General features: G+C 38.0%; 1 protein-coding gene across 1 annotated transcript in view; it reads right to left on the reverse strand.

Moving 5' to 3' along the window:
- The window catches only part of LOC136709002 (doublecortin domain-containing protein 2-like), a 30,087-nt gene extending 5,309 nt beyond the window's left edge, over positions 1–24,778 (reverse strand). Inside the window, exons 1-7 of the mRNA XM_066683958.1 lie at positions 24,519–24,778; positions 23,313–23,361; positions 21,716–21,792; positions 15,067–15,201; positions 14,504–14,653; positions 14,283–14,337; positions 13,871–14,048 (exon numbers count right to left, since the gene is read on the reverse strand). Of these exons, the coding sequence (XP_066540055.1) occupies positions 13,871–14,048; positions 14,283–14,337; positions 14,504–14,653; positions 15,067–15,201; positions 21,716–21,792; positions 23,313–23,361; positions 24,519–24,778 (904 nt within the window). The remainder of the gene's footprint in view (positions 1–13,870; positions 14,049–14,282; positions 14,338–14,503; positions 14,654–15,066; positions 15,202–21,715; positions 21,793–23,312; positions 23,362–24,518) is intronic.
- Between the last annotated feature and the right edge of the window lie 359 nt (positions 24,779–25,137).

Raw genomic sequence — 25,137 nt, forward strand, 5'->3', positions numbered from 1 at the left:
TTTATTAACTGTTGGGGGGTGGAGGGGTGGATCTCTTCAGACTCCAACAGAAGATGATCTCCGTCTGTTTTCTTAGCCATCATTTTCAAAGGCAACGGCTGTCTGTGTTGCCAGACTGAGGCTGATTTACATGCAAAAGTCATTATGTACCAAGCGAGACGTTTAGTAAGAATTCTGTGGCTGGTTATGCCTACCATCTAAATGACGTTTGCCTAGGCACCCAGTAACATGAACAAAATAGCAAGTTCAGTTGAGTGCAGATAAATACTGGAGACAGATAAAACAGCTAGGACAATTTGATGATCTCCTTAAAAGGCATTACATTAGTAACAAAATACTGTGAAGTTCCAAGTGTGTTTATCAGTCCAAAAAAAAGGTTACTGTTATTCTTCCCAAAGAGGAAAGACAGGAAAGCAAAAAGGTATGCAAATTAAATATATGTATTCTCATTTTGGAACAACAATTTAAAACAATAATATTACACACTCACTCTGAATCTTTAAATACTTCCTGTTAAACATAGTGAATGTTGTTATATTTTTGGTCAACTAAATTTAACTGGTATCATTTTTTAATTTGATTCAGTGAAGTTAAATATTGTTTAATGCTGTTTTTCCAACAGTATGCACCTAAAATAGCTGTAAATAGCAGAAATGTAGGTGTAGAGTGCTAATGACAGAGGGATATGGAATTTTACAATATTATGAAAAAGTTAAAGATCACCTTGCAATTACTAAATTGAAATAAGACAAAAATAAAAAATCTATAACAGTGTCAGAGAAAATACAAGAGCCACAGGTTAGAGCCAAGATGGAAAATCAGTTACTAGGTGCAGTAATGTAGTTGCCTTCTCTGCTTAACTACTAGCCGGAAACAGGGCGGCTATAGGAGGCTCCTGACAAATCAAGAGCAAGGAAGAATGCCTGAGGAACAAAGATGTGTGTTGATTGCCTTTCTATTTCTGTGCATTCTCTGACACAAGGGGGTTGAAGCAATTTTAACTTTTTTCCTGATAGAGTGTCTCCATTTAGTAAAGCATTCATATTTGCCATAAATCAGTTAAAAAGCTTTGTTTCAAAGTATGCACCATACTTGCTTCTCATATGTGCACTGTCCAAATTTGGCCTATTTCAAAGGGCTGCTTTTTTTTTTTTTTTTTTTTTTTGTAGCTGGTTTAGCTTTGGAACACTCTTCCTTGATCTTGGTACACAATTTGATGAGAAACACAATAGATTATACTGTCTTCCAAGTTACCTGGTGTGCCTGCTGAATATCTAATTTGTAGACTTAATAACATCTGATTTTTAATAAAACAAGCAGTAAATATTTCCATTTATTCCAATATTTTCAAAGCCAAAAGTAAATGGGAATATTCTGTACAAATAACTTTTCTTCTTGTGTGTGAAAATCACAGCTCAGACTCAAGAGCTTATAATTGCAAACATACCAATCCTAAGTTTAATCCATAAATTAATGTATATGCACCCTCAAAAAGTAGTCTCGAATGAGCAAAGTTCTATTAAGTAATAGATTTACTGTACTCATAACATCATCCTATGTGTGCCTTTTTAAAGTTAATGGATAGAATATGTGGTCCCGTTAATGCATTTGAGTCAGTAAGTTCTGGAGACATGTTGGTAGGATGAAAATATTTTTGAAATCGATATTTACCATCCAAAGTTTGTTGCAAATTCATTGTTTCTTTTTCAGTATTTTATTAGATTTCTTAGATTTTACATTGTTACAAGCACTGTAAGAAGTATAAATAGATAGCATTTTCTATTTTAAACTCTCTACTATTCTAAAAAGCAACATTTTAATGCAACCCCATTCTACTGGTAGATGTCCTTGCATATTTGACTAGTACTGAATATGTTTTTTGATTATATAATGTACCATTTCCACAAGTTAAAACAGTTAACAGGGGTCTTAATGAAATGTCTGTGAAATGCTTAGGTCAAAATACCATAAAGATCAGGCAAAATATGACTGTCTAAACAGCCCTGTGCTTGTCAGTGCTTGTCAGCAGTGCCTGTTCCTTTAAATGAAAATGAGCCACAGCTCGATACAGTGTGAGAGTTCGGTTTGTTTTGCTCCATTTTACCCCATTTTTATGATCTCACATAAAGCAGTTTCAGCTCTGTGATTGGAAGAGGAGGCCAGACAATTCAATGAAAGATGCAGCACAAAATCAGGATGATTATTTTTTATCCCATGTTTGCATGTCTTTGGTAGAACACAAAAAAAAAAAAAAAATAAAAAAAAAATAGTCGTTGTATTCGGTTTGTGGTTTGGCAGACACTCCAGATCCTCTTATAAATGATAAATGTACTAATGCACTAAAACGTAATTAAAAAAAAACATTTCAGGGTAAACATTACCGTGCTGTAGATTTTTACCGTACTTTATTTTCTGTGAAGGCCAAATCCAAATAAACAAAACCTTATCAAATTGTCCACAGTAGCATTAGCTTTGAAAAGCATGAAAGAGCCAAGTGGTGCCTTTATGTGTTGGACAAAGCCCAGTGTACACTTACTCCATGCAGATCTGCATTCAATGAATGCCAGCTTAGCCGTCACATAATTTCTTTGTTTGTTTGTTTAATTTCGCAAAGGCATACTAATTGTTGAGCCTTCACAATATTTTAAAAATATTGATTTACCCAGGGGCAGTGTATGAGTGCCCCTGCTTATACAGGAAGGGGGAAAATCCCCTATGGTGAATAGGAACCTTTTTATTGCTTGCATATTTAAGCTGTAATCAATCTGGCAACTGACGGAGGGATTCATTGCTTTCTCAGTGTCATTATCTGAACACAACAGGAACACATAATAGGAGTGAAACCACTGTTAGCTGCTGTAATGGCTGTTCCAGAGGCATTTGACTTTTTTGTCTGCACTGAGTACACTTCCTATTCAGGAAAATGGCTACATTTCCTTTCTCATTTGTCATGGAATGTACATACAAAAAAGATAAAACATACACTTTATTGGAGCGAAATTGGGGGGCGAAATTGAATAACTGAATGTTTTACACATACACACATACACGCTCTCTTTAATTGGATTCAAGTTGGTCTGCAAAGCCACTGGGTAGTTTACTGTATTCTGTCATTAAACGAAGGTGCATGTTCATGTTAGTAACATAGAGGTTTTGAGAAAACTGTATGTTCTGAGCACAAGTAAATGTATAAACTATTAATTGTGCCAATTAAGAGTGTGTTAACAGACTGGATTTTATTATTAAATTACATATAGGTTAGATTAATTAATATTTTCTAAGAGGTGAAAAGCTGTCGAACACTGCCACTGTGTTTAGACTAAGTAACCACCTAAAATCCATTTCTGATGTTCTAATTTTAAAATGCAGAAAAGGACTTTTAAACATTGTGTTTCAGGGGTCTTTCATTCCTTTAATAGGTTTAAAAGAAATGCAATATTTGCACTCTTATAACTGCATGAAAGGCCATCTTATTAAAAAATGAAAAGAAAAAACTAGTAATGACTACAGCATTTAAAAGAGAATTACATTTTTAAGGATTATAAATAATGAAACAATAATTTGAACAAATAAGCACATAATTACTAATGGATTCTACTTAGTAGGTTTTTGGTCATTTTTATACTTATTTTCTTGTTTATAATTACATGATATAATAAGGGAAGAGTTTAGGAGTAATTTAATATAGATTTTTAAGAACTGAATTACATATCTGTGTTTGGAATTCCCTGATTTGAGTTATGGAAGTTGTTCAGTGTCAGGTGTAGTGATGACATCTCGATTCTGATCACATTTGGACATTATCATATTCATGCACTTTCATATCAAAACCACACTTCTCCAGGCAAAGATAAATTCAAGCAGACACAGTAATTGATTCCCAGTGGTTTCATTAGTGTTCCCCTGCTGTAAAAATATAAATGCATGGAAGTATATCTTCTCAAAAACATAAAACACAGCAGAAATATTCAGTCAAAAATGGCACTTCCCAACAGACGTCTTCTCTAAGAGCCACAGCTCAAAACGCCATTATTTACAACAGGAAGTCATTCTGTTTCTTTAGGTGGATAGAGCCTCAGGAGGCTGATGCCTTATTAAAATAATCCATAAATACACCTAGCACTGTGCATAAACAGTAGAGGCTTTGTCTTCAGCAAGCCATGGGGGATAGTATTTTTTTTTTAAGTTCGGCTGTAGCGTTTTTACAGTCAGTCTACCTATAACACTAGTTTACAACAACAACAAATCTAGAATCAAGTTCACTACCCTTTACTTCCATGCTCGGAGGCAAAGGCATGTAGAATCAAGTGCATGTAGAAGACTGCACCAACTACGTCATGTACACATTGACATTTCCCCAAATCACACTGTCTGCAATAGAGCAGCTAAGAAAATAATACCTTAACTATTCTTCTTTACCTTCAGTTCTGTTAATTCACATTTATTCAATTGGCATATCTCCAACTTTATTAAAGGCTTTATAAAGTGTTATCTTATGGATATTGTATATTATTATAAGATATTGGAAGAATGCACCCATCCATAAATGGAGGGTGTGTCAATGAAAACCTCTTTGTAGTCATTTTCACGTACACATACTGAAATACACTGCCTGGCCAAAAAAAAAAGATCACCACTTGGATTTAACTAAGCAAATAGGCAAGAGCCTCCAATTGGATAATTACTGCATGTGCGATTATGTTTCAGCTGGTAACAAGTTATTTAACCCTAACTGATGCAGTGAGTAACTTCTCATTTTTTAAACAAACACGTCAAAAGACACATCCTGTTGTCGTGTAAACGATGTTAATCTGTTTCAGAATGGTCAGAATTTGGCATGCATCATGCAGAGAAAACAAGGAGCAAACAAGGAGATTAATGAAACTACTTAAATCAGGTTAAGAACTGTCCACCGCATTATTAAAAAATGAATGGACAGTGGAGAAACATCCTCTTCAAGGAAGGAATGTGGTCAGAAAATAATCTTAAATGATCGTGATCCGCTATCACTTAAATGTTTGGTGAACTCAAATCGTAGAAAAAAAACAGTAGAATTCAGGGATATGTTTAATGGTCAAATTTAGAGCATTTCCACATGCATGCACAAATGTGAAGTGAACTCAAGGGTTTGGGACTAAACAGCTGTGTAACCTGAAGAAAACCATTTATCAGTGAGGCTAACAATAACAGCTTCAGTTTGCTAGGGAGTATAAAGATTGGACTTTGGAGCAATGGAAGAAGGTCATGTGCAATGTGATAGGTGCATAAGGGTAAGAAGAGAGGCAGCTGAAGTGATGCACTCATCATGCCTAGTGCTTACTGTACAAGCCCGTGGAGGCAGTGCTATGATCTGGGGTTGCTGCAGTTGGTCAGGTCTATAGAGTCTGCAACATTATGTGGCCAAACAATGAGGTCAGCTGACTACCTGAATATACTGAATTACCAACTTATTCCATCAATGGATATTTCTCAATATATTATTCAACTCTGGACAGAAATAAATGATGTGACATTGCAGAAGCTTGTGGAAATGATGCCACAGCAAATGCATTCCGTAAGCAAAGCTTAAGGGAGTCCAACAAAATTAGAGTGTGTGACCTTTTTCTTGGCCAGGCAGTGTATTTCCCAACAATATAACCCTTTATCTGACATCTGTTATGCATCTCACACAATCAGCTGTTATCAGTTTATCTCTTCCCTCTGTTTGTTCTCAGAGCCTTTGATTAATTTTGCCTTATAGGCCTGTACAACAGCCAAAACTAGACAACAACCTGGCTGTTAACCTGAAAAAGTCAGAACTTTTTTCATTGATTCCTATAGTTTTTCTGGTTAAAAATGTAGAAGCATTGTGTACACGCCCTGAACCCTCATTGCCTGCTAAACAAGTCAAATTATGATATTTTTGCACCACACAAAATCCAACCTTTTGTACTGTTCTCCAAAGCAGCTGTAGCCCAGAATGTATAACAGTAGCCCAGGGTGTATAACAATATTTTACATTGCAGATTTGAAGGCCAGTTCTGTGTAGCTGTGTTTTCTGTGTAGCTAAAATGACTGTAATGAAAGGTCAATGTTGGGTTAACAGTGTGTGGTTATTAATGTGCATTGTAAGAGAGCTTATGGAGAGGACAAACTGATTGCAAGCCTTAATGGCCTAACCAGTATGGGAGGTAAATCCTGCTAAAATTAAAACTGAAATGAAAACAATAAAATGAAAATGCAAATACCATTTTGTCATTTCTTTTTCCAAACGTGTGCAAATATCATTACAAAATTAAAAATGAAATAACTTCATTTGCAATTTTATTTTTCACTCAAGCCTGGGTCAGCACTGACAACATTAAAATTATAAAAGCTTTTTGTCATTTCATTTTCAAAATTATGCTGGTATTCCATGGTCAAATTTAAAATGAAAAAGTTAATGAAGAACAGAAAATTCAAACATCACTTTGGCTTTGTTGTTTCTTCATAAACTGGATAAAAAGAGTCAAAATGAAATTGAAATGAAATATGTATTTCGCTTTTCATTTTTAGCTGCAGCGTGCAACAAATGGGACAAAATTAAAATGAAAATGAAAAATGAAAAAAATTCAAAATGAGAAGTGCATTCTCTGTTTGGGAGCCATGAAGTATCTGCCCCTGACTGAGGGAGACAAGCGTGTTTCTCTAAAATCTTAACAGTCCAATCTCAGAAATTCGGACCAAACACGTCCAAAATCGGTTCAATACGGATCACATCTTTTACTGTCCACAAACGGGATGATTCCATATTTTTTACGGAAAGGTTGGCGAACCTACGCAGGGCTGCTTCACCCAGCAAGCAAACTCTATTTCGCGTTGTCCCTTCCCTGAGATAATCAAGGAGGGCGTTCATTGCAAGCGGGATGTTCAGAATCAACGTAGCTTGATCAGGCTCTGCTATCGCCCAGCAGCTCTGCGGGGGTCACACGAGAAACAGGGAGAGTAGCCCCACACACTCCACCCAATGCTAATCAGCATATATTTGCATGTTGTTCATCCTGAAAATGAAAATCGGAAAATGAAAAGGCAAAGTGGAAAATGAAAAAGAATTTGGCAGTAGGTGGCGCTTTATATTTTCATTTTCGATTAGTCAGTGAAAACGCCTATAGAGCTGAAAACAGAATCTTTTTCCATTTTCATTTTAATGTTGTCCCATTTGTTTTATACTGTAGTTGAAAATGAAAAGCTAAATGCATATTGCATTTTCACTTTCACACTTTTTATCCAGTTTATAAAGAAAAAAACAAAGCCAAAGTGGTGTTTGAATTTTCTTTTCCTCATTAACTTTTTCATTTTATATTTGACCATGAAATACCAGCATAGTTTTGAAAATGTTTACAAAATTTACAAAAAAACTTTTTTTTATTTTAATTTTGCCAGTGCCGACCCATGCTTGAGTGAAAAATAAAATTTAATTTTTAATTTTGTCATGGTATTTAAGCACACGTTTGCAAAAAGAAATAGCAGAACTGTATTTTTTTATTTCTTTCAATTTTGGCAAGATTTACCTCTCAGTAAATCACCTTCTAGCAGTAGAAGTCTACTCTACGTTACTCTAGCTGCCAATCTTTACTAAATCTTGTCGCTGATTGGCCGGGGGGGGAATTTGAGAGATGGAGCGAGTGATTAGATGAGCTGGAGAAACCTGGGCTCTGAGGTTTTACCAAGTTTTATCACAAAATGCTCATATTAGGTCTCCAAAGATCTGTCTTCATGTGAGTGAATTGTGACTTAGAGTTTTATAGTGAACGTTAATTGTTCACAGCAGTCTTTAAACATATCACTTCAGAAAGTGTAATGTGTTACTAGCTCATGTTAGCCGTAGTCTGGCAAAATACGCACAGTAACTTGGTTTGCTTTGCTGGTGGATAGCGCCACACGTGACCGGGAAATCCTAGTTTCTCCGGCACTGGTGTAGCTTTCCTCATCAGGACCCCACCTCACAAATAAACGCTAAGAACCGTCCGTTCCTTTCTTCACTGTTAAAGTGCTGACTCTCTCAGGGAGGGTTTTGTCTCAGCCACTTTTGTCAGGTCAACAAAGGGGGTTGTATTTTCCATTTATTCTGCCAGATTTTGTGTTGTTCTTTTCAATTTTGGGTTTAAATGTAACATGTTTGATTCCACTTTTTCTTACAGAACAGTTACACAAGAATTGAAGAGATGTACAAACACGTACGTTCTAGAGGAGTACTCTAGATGCTTAATATAATTTGGGAACTTTGTGGCATTCTTACTGGGTGTAAGACAAATGGGGATTTATTTATATATTTGTTTGTTTACTTTTGACTTTAAGTAAGAGTTTTAATTGGCTAAAAATATAGTTTCCCTTTTATTTAAATATTTAAACAAATTCTTGTTATTATTATTCTACTACTAAATTCTACTTATTATTTTATAGTCTTGTTATCACAGGGGCCTAGCCCACAACCACACTAGAGATTTGGCGGTGAGATTCAAGTACTTCAGGTAATATAAGAATATAAGTACTGGGGGGGGGGGGTCTTATGTAATTTTAATGCGGAATTTAAACTATGAAATAAGCGTCTTGACAAAATGCAAACGTATATTTTTAGTGCATATTTAGTTTATTATAAACTAGACAAGAAAATAATGCCTCAAAACATAGCTAACATAACATTACAGTCATTTGTCAATTTAATTCTTGCTATAAATGCAAAAGTTTTATTCACCTTTTTAGTTTTGGCAATTAAAACATAAGCCTGAAATTTGCCCCACTTGATACCCATTTTCACCCATTATGACTCCAAATGAGGAGGCTTATGAGAAAACTCAAGCAAAAGGCTGTGCTGTCTCACTAGAAGTAATGAGCACCGGTCATTTGACCGCAGCAACAATGCTTTCATTTTTCAGAGTTGTCCTTTTTAATAACTTTGTATCCGTAAATGTAAATATCCATATATATTAAGCATATTAATATAATATTTTTATTATAATATATAATAAAATAATATATAATATTAACATAACATTTAATATGCCAGTTTAGATTGATCTGTGAAATGTCACATATGTTCACTCATGCTAATCTTCCATTACTCAGACATGCTATAATAATCATAAACACCCAGAACAGTGCCTCGTCAACAGCGTGAAACAACTGACCAGGTAATGGCTGGCGGGGTTTAACTAACAGGCATCATTATCTGTTTGCACTCTTCATTATTTGTTTGTACACTGAACAATCACTGGATTAGGGTCAACAACATTGTCTACACTCCTTGTCTATTTTATCAGCACCACTGACTATATTAATAGTGCTACTATTCCAGTGATCGTTCAGTGTAAGGTCATATTGTCATTGCAATGTTGAAAAATGTTATCGCATGTCACATTTTCCTGAACTGAAACCAAGTTAAAATTTTGACTCATATGATACTAATAACAATGTCCTATTGTCTTTTTGTTCAGTTAGCACTATGGACATCTTGAAGTATTTGAAAGTGTTCTCTCTGTCCTCTATGTTGACTCTGGAAAGAGGCTTGGCCTTTGTGTCAGGCAATGGACAGTGAGGAATGAGGCCTGTCAGATGCTGGTGTGGAGCTAGTGGGGGCTAATGGCGTGAGTGCGGCTGGAACACAGGTGGTCATGCTGATTCAGAATAACTCTACAGTGACCTTATAGCAAGTATTTAATGAGCTGTCTGCTTGGGCCAGTCACCTTAAATCTGACACAGACGACTTCTGGAAAAGGGGATTTGAGGTACAGGGACAAACCATAGAGTAACTATATATATATATATATATATATAGTTCTTTATAAGGGAGGCTAAACTGCCTCCCTAATTATTATCCTCGATTGCACAGTGCTAACAGCCTCAGGGAGACAGGGGCAAACACATGATTTCTCTTAAACGTGTGTCCAGTCCATCACTTTTTTCCTGCTACTAATGTAACTCCCCTGAACAGTTAAAACGTGAAAGAAAATGCAAACTAGAAATTTGTCACTTGCCTGTGCAAGCTAGCATCACAATGAGCAGTGAGATGGAGGGAGCACAGCAGCCAACTTACCCACCAAGACAATTGTGATCTCTGGGACTCCTTTTCTTAGCTGGCTGGGATATAAAACTAATTTTAAACCTTGTGTATGTTTAATCTGCAATGCAAAAAACTAAGATAGAGGGTGTTTTTATGCAAATCCAGTACACAGAACACCCTCGGCTCCATCACAGGTCATGCATTTTAGTCATTAGTATTTCAAGAATACATCTAGGACTGGCCCCAAATATTTCGATATTCGTTCACTGGGCAGGAATTTGGTTTATAATTTTGAGATTTGGATATTCGTTTTTTTGGATAAATGTCGCGATAAAGGCAACCTTCCACTCAATATGTATTCAGCATTTCAACATAAGTCTTGAACAAAGCCAAAACAGCCTAACACACTACAGCAACCTACTTACAACGAAGCATGACAATGCTACAGTTCATTTTGTCAGCTTTACACCTCCATGAAGCTCTGGTTAATTCATGTACTTTCTTTGCCTTTAGTGGCGCCGTGTATGCACGAATTAGCGAAAGACTCAGTGACCGGAGCCATGCTGGGAGCCACACTGCAGCGTTCATTTTAAAGCAGGTGCTGGCTGCTGATTTTCTGAACAATAGGACTGGCCCCAAGTATTCGAGTGTTCAGATATTTGCTCGTTGGGTAGGTATTCGTTATTTAATTTTGAGATAAATGTGGTTATTGATAAGGCAAACACCACATTCAGGTTCTCCAGCAGTAAAAACTCTCCCCACTCCACCTATATGCAGACTCATCAATATTTTTGTGCAAATGAAGCCTAAAACTCATATAAAACACTATATATATATATATATATATATATATATATATATATATATATATAATAACACAATGAACCGAGGCAACACCAGAGTTAATTTTGTCAGCTTTGTGCCTAAAATTGGAGTACACCCACTCAAACTGGTTAAATTGTGTATACTCTGTGCCCTTAGTTAGCAAGCTAGTTAGCAGGTTAGCAAGCGAAGCCATGCTGTAAGCCACAGCACAGCCTGGAGAGAGGGATATTAAATCAGGGGTCTGAAGTGGATTTTGTTAATGATAATGATATAAAGTACTTTTTTACATTGCTTACGTTACATTTCTGCGATTATATTGTCTTTATCTTAGTTTAATTTTTTGTGTGTGTTAACTGGTGGGAGAACTTTAATTAACAGAAAACAGGTGATACATGCCTATTATAGCTACATAACATTCTACACAGCCAATAGTGCAACAATGACAGGCAGAATACAGTAGGCAAGCAGAGAATTGAACCATGCTGCCTGAAACAATACAGCTAATGTCCATTGCAGCAACATAAGAATAAAGAATGATCATGAACAAAATTAAATAGCAACAAGTAAGTCTCCTTCCATTGTCTGGTCACACATTCCTTTCTGCTGCTTCACTTCAGTCAAATAAGAAAATTGGATTGTACTAGTTGACTATGCCCAAATTCTTTAAAGAACAAGAAACATTCTCATGTTCTCTCACACATACACATGTTCTGATCTGTGCAGAGAGGGCAGAAGCAGTGAGTCTTTAATGTCTTACTTTAATATTATCACACTATCACAAGAGCCCCAAAAAAGAGAGGGTAAAAAAGCAGTATTTTAAAGCTGTCAGCTGCCTCCAGACAATTCCTCACGACCCTCTGATCTTTCCCTGCCATTACCAAACTCAGACAGTGCCATACCAATTTCCTCCTGATCTCTCTTGCTCCTTCCTTCCGTCTAATTCTCTTTTTATTTCTTGCTCTAGCTCTCAATCACACATACATTTTCCTTCATCTCCTCCTGCTCTCTGGCTTCATTATCTGATGTGATTTGGTGAATTTGCCCTACATTCGTTTAACACTTACCATCTGTTACACACTTCCCTTAACAGTGCTATTTCCTCTGCAAATGAGTTCGATTATAGTGAAAGTGCTTTCTGCTCTAAGTGTGAGATCTCACTGCTGACTTACTTTTGTAGGTGTAGTGTGGTTAAATAAAAAGGACAAAAAGAAATGGCAATTAATACAGAAGTTGAAAATATGTCAAGTAGAAAGCTGCTTTGTGAACACAAATATCAATGTCATTTACTGTTATCAAATGAAAATGATATAAATCATGTTAACAAAGTAACAAAGTAAAAACATCTGTAAAAACATTTTGATGTTTGCACATTGCATGAATCAATGTATTAATTTACACACCTACAGAACCCCATCTGATATGTCTCAGACTGTTTAGACAGCACACAATTACATATTGACTGGTTAGATGACTTATATGCATATTGCACACCTTCGGCATTATTATTATTACAGTGGCCAGCACAGCAATAACAATTAGTATAAGCCATATTTTGCAGACCTACCTCAAGAAAAGGAATAACAGAAACATAAATAGGTTATAACTATAGCATACAAATAGTATGTAATTCTCTACATGTGTAATTCAACCACAAGCTCCCTCCAGATTTCTAGAAGTGGTGTACAGATGGCAGCATGCAGTCTGGGAATTGTTAGGGGTTGGATTAGCAGTGCACTTTAAGATGTGTGTACTTCATTGCCATGGAGATTTAATAGAGTCCCATCAGCTACTCGGAGTGTTAATGAAGGCACAAGCGCGCACACACAAGCGCTGCCCTGCTTCTAAGATGCTTTTGTGATATAGAAACATTTGAATTTATGAAAAACCCATAAGCCTAAATCATGCTATGCCTGTACATAAGAACAAGCTGCTTTTGATAAATGTTTAAAAATCATGCTGTTAGTGGAGTACTTTCATTGAATTCCAGTATGTGATTTCCTAAATGTCACTTCAGAGAGATCTGGGAAGGAAGGAGCAGTCAGCTAGGCATGGCAGAGTCTCTCGCACCTGTGTGTGTGCGTGTGTGTGTGTGTGAGTGAGTGTGAGAGAGACAGAGAAAGAGAGAGAGAGTGAGCGAGAAAGACAGACAGGAGGTGCTTCCAAGGAAGCGTGGTGGTGATGGTGATGATGAGGAGAGAGAGAGAAAAAGAGGCTGTGGGTGATGTAATGTTCTTCACACCACCATGCACTCAGTGACACTGCCAAGTTCACAAAAACTCAAAGCAACAGCGCCATCCTGAGGTCAGACTTGGTAATAAAAACAACTGAATTACATCATATTTTGTGATGGCTGAGAGATAAAATGCAATGGGAAGAAAAGAGAGCAAAGATTGTCACTGTGCCTCTCAAACAAAATGTGATATTTACTACTGCGGTATTTGGGATTTGTAATGATGGTAAAATCCACCATTTCACATCATCTGTTCTAATATATGTTCTTACTATTCTTTGTTAGAGCTCCGTACCTTTTATACCTCCACACGACCACCACTTAATGAGCTTTGCAAGTCAACATTACAGAATAAAGACCATCTGCTGACACCTCTTTAACATAGCACTGAAATATAGTAGTGCATCTACACATACATTTCTATTATGATTCACAATTATTATAAAGCATGCACTAGGTCTCTTTGTGATGTACTGCTCAGCTTAATGAATGAGCATGTCACCTCGTTCACAGTGAATATTGAATTAGTTAGCTCTTATTTGTGTAATCAGTGTAACAATGCGACTCAGTTAATGTGTTACACTGGTTTTCTTGTTTTAAAAGGAAGAGCATAAAAACAACTGCAGTCAAGAGTTAATCTGTGGCTTTTTTTTACATATCTAAAATAATAATAAAAAAATAATGCTGTGATAAACAATTTGAAAAAACTGGTGCTGTTTAAACCAACCCAAAGAGAAAGTACTCTAAACATATAGCTACACAATGTATAGCAATAGTTACATTTATATGCATCTTACCATTTTCTTGGGCGCTCAAGGACATTGTCAGTCCACTGCGTTTCTTCCGAAGAGTCACAAGCCTGGCCTGGGAGATTTCTCGCACTAGGGAGGACATAGGTTTATGTGCTGGAGGACTGGTCTTCGTCTCCCCGGATTCACCACAACCTGCTGTTGACTTGCTGAGGCAGTTCCCCAGCTAATTGTGAGGAAAATTATTTCACTTTAGGCAAAGCTCTAACTGAAAATAATATGCTCCGATATTTATCAAGCTACTACATAAAAGAAGGTACTTGCACAAAACTATGTTGGCCATTGGAAATGAAAAAAGAATGCAATTTGTTTTCAGGTTTTGTTATTTTTTTAATTGTTTATTAATTGTTTTTTTTATTCTTCTTCTTCTTATTATTATTATTAATTGCAATATACTTACATCTCCATTTTGTCTTCTAAATCCATATATTGGTGGTAAGGAGGCTGCTTTTGATCTACAATAGGTCAAAAATATTAATCAGAATTTTATTTATATGTATATGACAAATGAATACTATGTTTTTGCTCAACCAGAAGTGCAACCAAAGAACAGGCACACAACTGCTTTAGATATTTGTTCTAATCTAAAATTTCTCCATGTTTCTCTGAGGTACATCTCACCTCACCACTCTCCTTATGCCCATAGGCTTAGTGAACAGAAGGTCAGCGTAGGGGAGCCTTTTAAACTTGTCTCTGCCCACTGCAACATAAAACTGGCCATTTTCCAACTCCTTCCCATCCATAACAGGGACACCATCAAATGTGTACAGGCTGGGAGGGGGGGAAATTCTCAGTGGACATGAACATGAACACCACATGAAACATCAAAGCTACAGAAACATTTATTACTACAGGTGACATTTTATCTTTCAAACTTGTTTTCATTTTGCTGGGGTTTCTGTTTTTTTTATCAGTGGATACTAATGATTCCTACAGAAAACTGTTTTTTTATTTGATTATTCTCTAAAATGTAATAGGAACTAACATATCACACTTCAGCAAAGACTGGTAAATAAATCATGTAACTAAAATGATACCTCATGGACACCTCATGGAACTGGCTTGTAACTTACATATTCACATGTTTAACAAAATGCTCCACAAGGGGCGCTGTTCAGTGCTTTACATCACAAATCTAAGTAAGTTGAATTGATTTAATTTGGCTGGGTGTAAAGGAGACATACCTGTGCACTCCTCCCAGAACCCTCAACCCCATTTTCTCAGTGACCATCTCCAGAATCCGCTCAAACTGACCCAGCAAACGGTTATGAACCAGAAACCTCACAGCTGGATTCAACACGTCTCCATTTGCTACAACACTGAAACACACGTTTGAAATACATTCAGTAAAATCACATTTGCCAAAAGCATCTAAGTACCTATACTCTTTGTAGCTTAGGAGGTCTGCACAGCCACACATAAAACAGAAGAGGCAACTAGCACTAGAATGACTGAAGTTATGATTTTTTATTTTTGTTTTGTAAAGAACACTGTGCTCTCAACCCCCCTCTAAACTCAGACCAAAGACTAGAGAAAGATGTCGACTTGGCAGTCAGACTGGGTCTGAGTAAAATAAGTTTCAGGTTTGATATTTAGAGATTCTGCTCTTGATCTCAGTTTATTACAACAGATAATGCAGATGCAGGTTTCGTTTTCAAATCCGCTTTGCTATTATTATATGTGAGAAAAATTGAACCATAATGCCTCCACTGTCACCCATAAATAATGTGCTCACCACTGTCTCTCCCTCCGATAGCTACTGGTGGGTGACGCGGTGAGCACAGTATCATCAGTATCATTGTGCCTCGATGGAACTATTAAAAGCCACGTTCATTCATTTACAGTATTTTTGGCTTTTTTTTTTTTTTACTTTTCTTATTGGTGTCTGTCTTATTTGTTTAAATTTTCTTGTTCAATTCATTTTTTTTTCTCCCATTTAATTTTCTGCATTGAATATTTCTTTTGGAATAGGAATTATCTGCAAGTATTTATTTAAAATAAGATTACAGAAAAAAAGTTCTTCTAAAATCAACCTAAACTGAAAAACAGTAAATATTACTGTAGATAACCATAATAAATATAATTTATAACTATAATTAAAGCTTTACAGCTAAATTGCAACAGGCACAATAAATAAGTGAAAACTTTGGCCAGATCTAGAAACGGGAATTGTCTGCAAGGATTCATTTAAAATAGTCAGATTACAAAAGAAATATACAATGGCAAATATCACAAAATTTATAAAAGCTATGAATATAATTGAAGTTTACACCTAAAATTTACTACACACCCAGGGGCCCTCATTTCTGTATTTGCGACAGGTGTACTTGTTGCAAACTGTACACTGTACACTGTATTGTCGTGTGTTTTCTGTTGCAGTGTGTCTGCACCTGACACTGCTTATTTCCAGGAGCAGGTGATGGACATTGTTGTTTATTTTTAGATTCTTTTCCTCTCCCACAAATACAACTCAACAGTTACACTTTTACAAATTCTTCATTGCATGTGCATAAATAGAATCCTACACACAAGTACAAAAATATCATACGCTCACAGTTTTACTACAGTTGCAACTGTGAATATAGTGCAAAACACATTCACACACTCGTATAAAACATGAACAAAAGTTGTACATTCGCAAAGCAATATGTGAATCTGTGCAATGTGAGTTACACACTTGGCCGTTTTATTAACTCTAAGACTTGCCATGACTTGAGTGCATGACTTGCACTCAATAAATGCCTTGGAGTCTACTTTAATTTTTAAAGTGGGAAAAAAACACTGATCACATATTCATTCATTCGTTGTCTAAAACTTATCCAGTTCAGGGAACTCACCCTGGAGGGGGCACCAGTCCTTTGCAGGGTGACACACACTCACGAGTCACCAATCCACCTAACAACATGTGTTTTTGGACTGTGGGAGGAAACAGGAGCACCTGGAGGAAACCCACGTGGACACAGGGAGAACACACCAACTCCTCACAGACAGTCACCCGGAGCGGGACTTGAACCCACAACCTCCAGGTCCCTGGAGCTATGTGACTGCGACACTACCTGCTGTGCCACTTTGCCGCCCTGGTCACATATTTCATCTTGGTAAAGTCCTTCTCTCCTCATTCCTGGTAATATCGCAGGAATGTGTCCTTCCCCTTCCTCATCTTCCTTACTCTCCTCATCAGGAAGGTGTATGCCAGTCTGCACTGCAATGTTATGAAGCATAGCACATACATCAATTATGGCACAGCTGTGTGCTGGTGAACACCGAAGCCCCCCGATGACTTGTAAAGGCATCGACAACATATTTTCGCAATGCCCAAATCTCTCTCCACAACACTGCGTGTTCTGCAGTGTGCCATGTTATATCTCTATAAAGCCTCTGTCTGGGGATTTAGGACAATAAAAAGTAAATACCTTCGGAGTGGATAACTGCTGTCACTCAGGACATGTCCACCAACAAATGCACCCGCCCTTGCCTTCTTGACACTCCTAATTGGCGATAAAGTAGGTCCAGATTTAAACATCGAACAGCATGAAGATGAACTGCCTGTTCTCAAATAACATCTTTAGGAACAATATTCTTTGTACTGCCACCATGTTCATCACATATCACTGTCAGCCTTACTCTTCATTAGGTGGTAACACTTCCCACCACTCCATGATTCTATCATTACACTTATGTAGCGCCTTTCTAGATATCCAAGGACGCTTTACAATCCACACTGCTCAGAATACTCACACATACAGACATTCATTCACATACACTCTCATGCACTAACACACCAGGACTTTTTTTAGAGAAGCCAATTCACCTACCATCCAGACCCCAGAGGAAACCCACGCAGACACGGGGAGAACATGGAAACTCCAGCGCTGGGAGGTGAGTGTGCTAACCGCTAAGCCACCGTGATGCCCGGTGTAAGCAAAGAACTGTTTATACTAGAAGTATACTGACTACATCATCAAGCTGTTTGATTTGAATTTTGGTGATGTTGGATGCAATTTACGCGATGAATTAACACATTCATATGTCAATTTAAATCTTAACGAATTCATGTTTGTATGTATAAATGTGTGCTCACCGTGTCACCAACAGGCAGCGCAACCGGAGGGAGATTTCTAAACCTATTTATAGGTTTAGAATGGAGGCAATTTGGTTTGAGTTTTGCCACATAAAATAATATCAAAGTGAGTTTCAGTAAAATAAAAGTTAATTTCAGTAATGGCTGTAAACAGAAGAAGATATATAAAGAACTACTTGAGGTTTTATAATTTTTTTTTTCAAATTTTGAAAATGAAAGCCGAAACCACATCTGCACTCTCCATTGTGATAAATGGTGATGAACAGCAGAATCCTAAATCTCTCAATATCAAACCTGAAACTTTACTCAGGCCCAGTCTGACTGCTTGAAATCTGTCTCTAGTTTTTGGGCTGAGGAGAGTGAGGGGTTGTTGGTCCGAGTTTAGAGCGTGGTGGGTCATTAGCATAACAATGTCTCACTACAGGGGAAAAGGGATTGAGAGCACTGTTACAAAAAAATCTTAGCTTTAGTCATTCTACTGATATTTCTCTTTCTCTCTCTGAGAACTCTTGCAGCCTTTGGAAAGTGCTTCTCTGCTTTAGAGCCATAGGCCTGACAAGTGCTCCAGAGGGAGAGCACCAGTGATTCTCAAAAAGCTTAAGAAGGAAATTATTCTTAAATAAGATTTTTCTTTTTTTTTTAACTTCATGCTTATTAAAAAGTTAAGATAAATAATTTTCCTACTTTAAAAATGTTCTTAACTATTCTTAACCTTAGGCAGACCTCATATTTCTGTGTTGAGGATGAGTTCAGGTAAACCTTTAAAATGATAAATTTTAAATAAATGAATTTTTTTGGGCTTCTTAGGAGAGCTTTTGTGAATCCAGCCCCTGGTTTTTAATGCTCATAGAAAGCATCAGGAAGAGGGCAAGTGCTGCCCAAAGCACATATATTGGTCCCTCGGGTGTTCTCCAGAAAACACCAGCAAGCAAAACAATGACATAATTTAAAAACAATGCAATGATGTGCGGATTTGTTTCTTGAATAATATATGCCCATTTTGAATTTGATGCCAGCAACACATTTTTAAAAAAACAAGACAGTTTTGTTGTTGTGTAATGCTACAAAAAATAAAAAGGTTTTTATATGACATCTGGTCTAACTGGGTTTAAAAGAACAAACATCCCAGAAAGTCAGAATCAGAAGTAAAGAAGTAAAGGGGAGGGGTTCAAAGAACCCAGGCATTTCATCATATACAGTACATAATATCATTTAAAATTTTAGAGAATTTAGAGAAATCTCTATATGCAAGGGACAAGGCCAAAAATCCATACTGTCTGGCTGTGATTGTCAGGCTTTCATGTGTCAGTTAATTAAAAACAGACATGTTACTGCAGTGAAACCTGGTACATGCGCTCAGTAATGCTTCTCAAAGCCATTGTCTATGGACACAGTTCATTCATTCATTATCTGTAACCGCTTATCCAGTTCAGGGTCGTGGTGGGTCCAGAGCCTACCTGGAATCATTGGGCGCAAGGCTGGAATACACCCTGGAGGGGGCACCAGTCCTTCACAGGGCAACACAGACACACACACACACATTCACACACATCTACGGACAATTTTTGAGTCGCCAATCCACCTATCAACGTGTGTTTTTTTTGGAATGTGGGAGGAAACCGGAGCACCCGGAGGAAACCCACCCGAACACGAGGAGAACACACCAACTCCTCACAGACAGTCACCCAGAGCGGGAATTGAACCCACAACCTCCAGGTCCCTGGAGCTGTGTGACTGCACCACCGTGCTGCCCCCAGTTGAAACAATAATGCAAAAATTAAACAGGATCCAAAAACTCAGCCTCCTTCTCTGAACTCATTTAACGTGGACGCGTCAAAGTTCAATGGATTCAAATTTGACATTCTTTTTGGAAATTATTAAGAGATGATCCGATCTCAAAGATCGGTTTCAGGGCTGATCATAGCATTGTTTTACTGTTCTGTATCGGCTTTATTGGGCCGATACAGAGCAGTAAAGTCCGATTCTCAGTTTCCTCTAGGTGGCAAGCTCACACTCTCCTCTACAGGGGTTTGTTTGCGTCTGAGAACAGGTCGATGTTGAAAAAATATGTAACTTATTTTAGCACTGTGTCTTGAAGAAACTACATTTAATTTTTCCCTTAACACATCTGTGATAACCAAAAAGCTGACGGATTTTAGAATCAAAATAATTTTATTCATTCTTTCATTCATTGTCTGTAACCGCTTATCCATTTCAGTGTCCGGAGCCTACCCGGAATCACTGGGCACAAGGCAGGGTGCCAGTCCTTCTCAAAATAATTTTTATACATAAAAACTCACATTAGATAATTTCATGTATGAATAAAAATGATAGTTAATTGTTTATACAAACTGTTTAAATATTACCATTTGTTTACTTTGTTATAAAAAAATAAGAAGCATCTTGGGTGCAGGCAATTTCTTTCTTAATGCAAGATATTCAGTGTCAAGCAGAAAACTTGGGCTGAGTTTACTTGAAGCACTTGGTGTGTTCTCTTCGTGTCTGTGTGGGTTTCCTCCGGGTGCTCCGGTTTCCTCCCACGGTCTAAAAACACACATCGGTAGGTGGATTGGCGACTCAAAAGTGCATATAGATTTGAGTGTGTGTTACCCTGCGAAGGAAAGGCACCGCCTCCAGGGTGTGTTCCTGCTTTGTTCCTGCTTAATTCTTCCTTGCCTGTCCCGGGAATTGAACCTGCAAGCTCACTTCACTAACCTCAAGGCCATGGCTGCCGCCTTTTATTTCGAGCCCTCAGTGTCACTGCAGGACTGAGAGAATTCCACCAATTAATAATAAGCAGCCAACAGTGACCTGTGTCCACTGAAGAGAGATTAGAGAATGACCAACTCAAACTGTGCAGCAACAGATGAGCAACTCTGATATTACATCTATACAATTTAACGTGTGTCCAACAGAACGTACAGTGAGTGGATACAGTCTTTAAACTTCAGCAGCAATACTGTGGCTGATCCACTTGCTTAAAAAAATCACAAAGTCCTATAAGGTTAATGGATTTCAGAGATTAGACATTGAGCATATCAAGTGAGTCAAGGAGTTGGTGTATTCTCCTGATTGTGAGCCACCCAGTGCTCTGTTAGATCCAAAGAGCGCTCCAGTGCAGGATTCACAGAAACCTGGGATGGCTGGCGAAGCTCTCAAAGCTAATCCCCTGCTGGCCACTCAGTTCCCTGATGTGCTGTTCCAGTGCAAGTTGAGGGAATGCGCTACACCTGGTTTCCCAGGGCCTTGCTTAATCAGCATCCACTGCTGAGCCACTGCTGCCTTCATTTGATCCTGAACCACCATCCCGGGCCTCCAGCTTGTGATCAGGCCCTGCTTTAACCTAAACATTCACCCCTAACCTGGTTCTGTTCCTAATCCAAAACATATAAATATTAATTGATTAAACAACCACAGAATCAAGCTTCTGACCTCTAAGTTCTCTGACAGGGGCGAGTTAAATCACCTCAACAATCAAGCATCAAGCTTTAGGAAAGATTCCCTGATGTTATTTTAGCAAAGAGAGTTTGTACAAAGTATAAAAATGGCAGAGCTGCTAATAACAATCACAGGTTGTTTAATTGTCTAATTGTCCTTGTTGGATTAATTGTTAATCAATTTTTCCAAATTGTAGCCCATTTTTACCCATTATGAGACCAGAAGAAACTATAGATTTTCACTATGACATTCTGTAATGTAGCACAAATTGAACACTAAGAATTACACTTTAAAAATCTTGAAAAAATACTCACAATATTGTACATGGTTCCTTGATTGGCTGAAGGAACCTGGCTGTCACATTGTTCCGATTTTGGGGCGCTGGTTTCACCTATTGTAAAAAATAAAACTTAAGACATGCATTACAACACGTTGGCACATTTTTTCAAGTGTGGGGGGGGGGGGTGTTCAAAAAGATTCTAATCTTTTTGAACACCCTAATTTCTGGAAGTCAGTCACTCTTGAATCACAGAAACATTTTAGTATGTTTTGAGTGTGTGTGTGAGAGCGTGCAATCTGGGCCTTAGCCCTCTTTAGCCTTCAGCATTGGCAAATAATTGCTCCATCTACTGTTTCAGTGTCTCTTGGGATCCAGTTGTATCCCTTAGCAACTATGCACTGAGTTAGCATACAGGTCAGATCAGAAGCGCAGGACAGTGTGCTCTTGGAAAAGGGCCAGGTTTTCAATGCAGATTGAGAAAAGTAGGCAACAGTGCACTAATTGAAGCCATTATGTGGTTCTTCTCCAAGGTCCTGATTGTCAGTTATGAGGGCAAACAGCCTAGGGTTCTCTGCAAATACATCTGATAAATAAAGCAGTTTATCAGCCCCTCAGAAGAAGCAGTAAAAACTCCCTTAAAATATGATTTGTCAGGGACAGGTGCATTTTTAATAATCTGAACATTCTCCTGCTTTGCACAAATTTAGCAGTCAGTGTCATGGCTGAACATTTACACTTTGAAACTTCAGTGTTACAAAGAGAGTCTCAAATACGTGAATTCGGACAGCCAGGGTTTCTTACATCATAATTCTAAGAATTTATCCCTGTCAACTTGCAGGGTGGGGCTTTCAAGCTGCAGGCAAGTGGCGAAGGTGTAAGTGGAGACAGAGGTGAGGACCTAGGGCAGCTTTACGGCATTTGTTTTCTTCCCACACCCCTCCACCGCTCCACCACTCCTTCAGCAATAACTCCCTCAGAAGAGTATTTTTTAAACCTACAACGTGTTCACCACCAAAACAGTGTGTGTTTATTTTAAAGTAAGATGACTTCAGAATGAAACTGGTACAAGAGCAGTACTGTCAAACATATTCAAAAATACATACACTTGTATTGCTTTTCTTAAACACTTGGCTATCCTTAAATATGTTATGATACTGCAAACTGACCACACACACAGTAATTTGTATTAAGATCACTTAAAAAAGTGCTTTTGTCTTCTGTTTTTTTCCTGGAAGGACAAGTTGTAGACTGATGACCTATTGTGTCATCGTCTGTGAAGGCTTTTGTTTGGGCACTAAAGCTAAGCTCTTAACTTAAATATGCATCTAAGTAGGGGGATAATAATCTAAGGCTTAATAATTAATTGACAAATGAGCTGCCAACAAAGTGATTCTTTCCAGCCGATAAAGGATACGGCTGTCTAAACATTACACCTTGCTCAGGTGAGTTTCTTTGAACTGTCATGCTGCCTCACGAATGAATGGCACTGGCAAATTCTCAAATTACTGAAATTAACTGATAATATTATGTTCATAAAAACAAAAGGCTCAACACTTTGCATGCATTCATGAAGGTAAAAATGTAGTCAGGCGACATATTTCAAATCATTTCAGTAAAATAAGTGTCCGTACCGGTTGGTTGCTCTGGAGGGACCCTTTATTCCTGTTTACTTGCAAATAGCTGAAAAAGAAGAAATTAGTTGATTTTCATAGTACACATTCTAGCTCTCCTGCTGCTCTGAATAATTCGGTACACTGCACTTATTCTGTTCTTGAGAGGTCAGGACCACCACAGGACGACCACAGGTCAGTTATTACTGGGTGGTGGTTCTTTCTCAACAAACAGCAGAGTCACTGACGTGGTGGTGATTTTACTGTGTGCTATGATGGTACAAGTGGATCAGACACAACACTGCTGCTGAAGATTTTAAACCCTTCAGCACCACTGCTGAACTACCAACAGTCCTTTGACCACCGATGAAGGATTAGACACACACCCACACACATCTTTTGCTTTCAGACTCCAATGGAATTCATTTAAAACATTGTAAATCATACAAAACTACAACTTCTTAATGAACAAAAGTATATGTAGTGACAAATCACACTTAAAATAGAATTATTAGAAGTGACATAGATTATGCCTTGCTGCACGTCCCTGCCATAGCTCTGATCCCCCACCCCCACAGCATCAGTTTCTGACTTTACATCAACAAGTTGGACCAACAAGGTAGGTGTGTCTAATAGTGTTTAGAACTCTAGCAGCACCACTGTGTCTGATCCACTTGTACCAGCACAACACACATTAACACACCACAAGGTGTCACTGCAGTCGTCACCCAGTTATACCTGATTTGTGGTTGTCCTGAGCTTTGAAGGACAGTGAATGCAGGGGGAAACAGCATACAGAGCAACAGATGGACTACAGTCTAATTGCAGAACTACAACATCCTTCTGTGTGGTCAGTGGAGCTGAGAATGGACAGTGAATGCAGAAACAAAGCGGTGGTGTTAATGAAACGGCTGATTGGCTTTCTTCTTTCATAATAGAGTTTCAAGTTGTATTTCTTTATGCAACAGCAGACTATGTTAAGTAGCACCCCAACACATTTTTGAGTGTGTTTCAAATATAAATCTGTTTATTTCCCTCACTTAAAGGTCCAAGAGAAATAATAAAAAAAATTTTGTTTACTAAATCTTACGAAATCCTAACTTTCCCAGAACCAGAGTTTGTGTATACATGCAATACAACTTTTAAAGCTGTTTAAACAAATCCTGTTCTATGTTAAGCATGTTTTTTGACATCAGTTATCTGCAACGCCCCAGTGCTAAGACTCACTCTATTTTCCTGAAGCTCTCGGTTCCCGCCGCTACATATGTGCCCCGATGCTGAATGTCATGAAGAGCCTCCACTCGGTGGCCGTGCGGCGTGTGTAGTCTGCGTGCGCCGCCGCTCAGCTCGCTCAGCAGTGCCTCCAGGCTGCTCACGCGCTTCTCGTGTAAGACCACACGGCGCCCCCGGCCTGGCTGGCCGTTCCGGTACAAAACGATGCTCTTCACCGCGGGCTGTGCCTGCACACTCGATCTGAGTCCTGGCATCGCTGCGCTGCTCTGGTCCTGAGTGAAGTTCCACTGTGGCTTTCACAGCGTGGAGGCCAATATCAGGGGACCTCGTGTACTAATGATGAAAGATTCGACTCAATTTCCGGGAATCGATTCTTTAAATATTTTGTTCAACTTAGTACATTAAACCAATCAGATCGTATTGTCGACATTCAAACTCATAAATATTTTGTACATGAACATACGAGATCCACTTTAGATATTTGATTTGAATGGGACTTCCTTAAATAAAATTATTATTCCTATCTCACTAAAATGTAATTAATTTGGCCTTTTTATTTAACCTTTCTAAACAGGTTCATAATAAAAAAATATTGTGAAAGCAGAATTTTTCT

Source organism: Hoplias malabaricus, chromosome 10 (genome assembly GCF_029633855.1).
Source record: "Hoplias malabaricus isolate fHopMal1 chromosome 10, fHopMal1.hap1, whole genome shotgun sequence".
In the NCBI taxonomy this organism is placed as follows: Eukaryota; Metazoa; Chordata; class Actinopteri; order Characiformes; family Erythrinidae; genus Hoplias; species Hoplias malabaricus.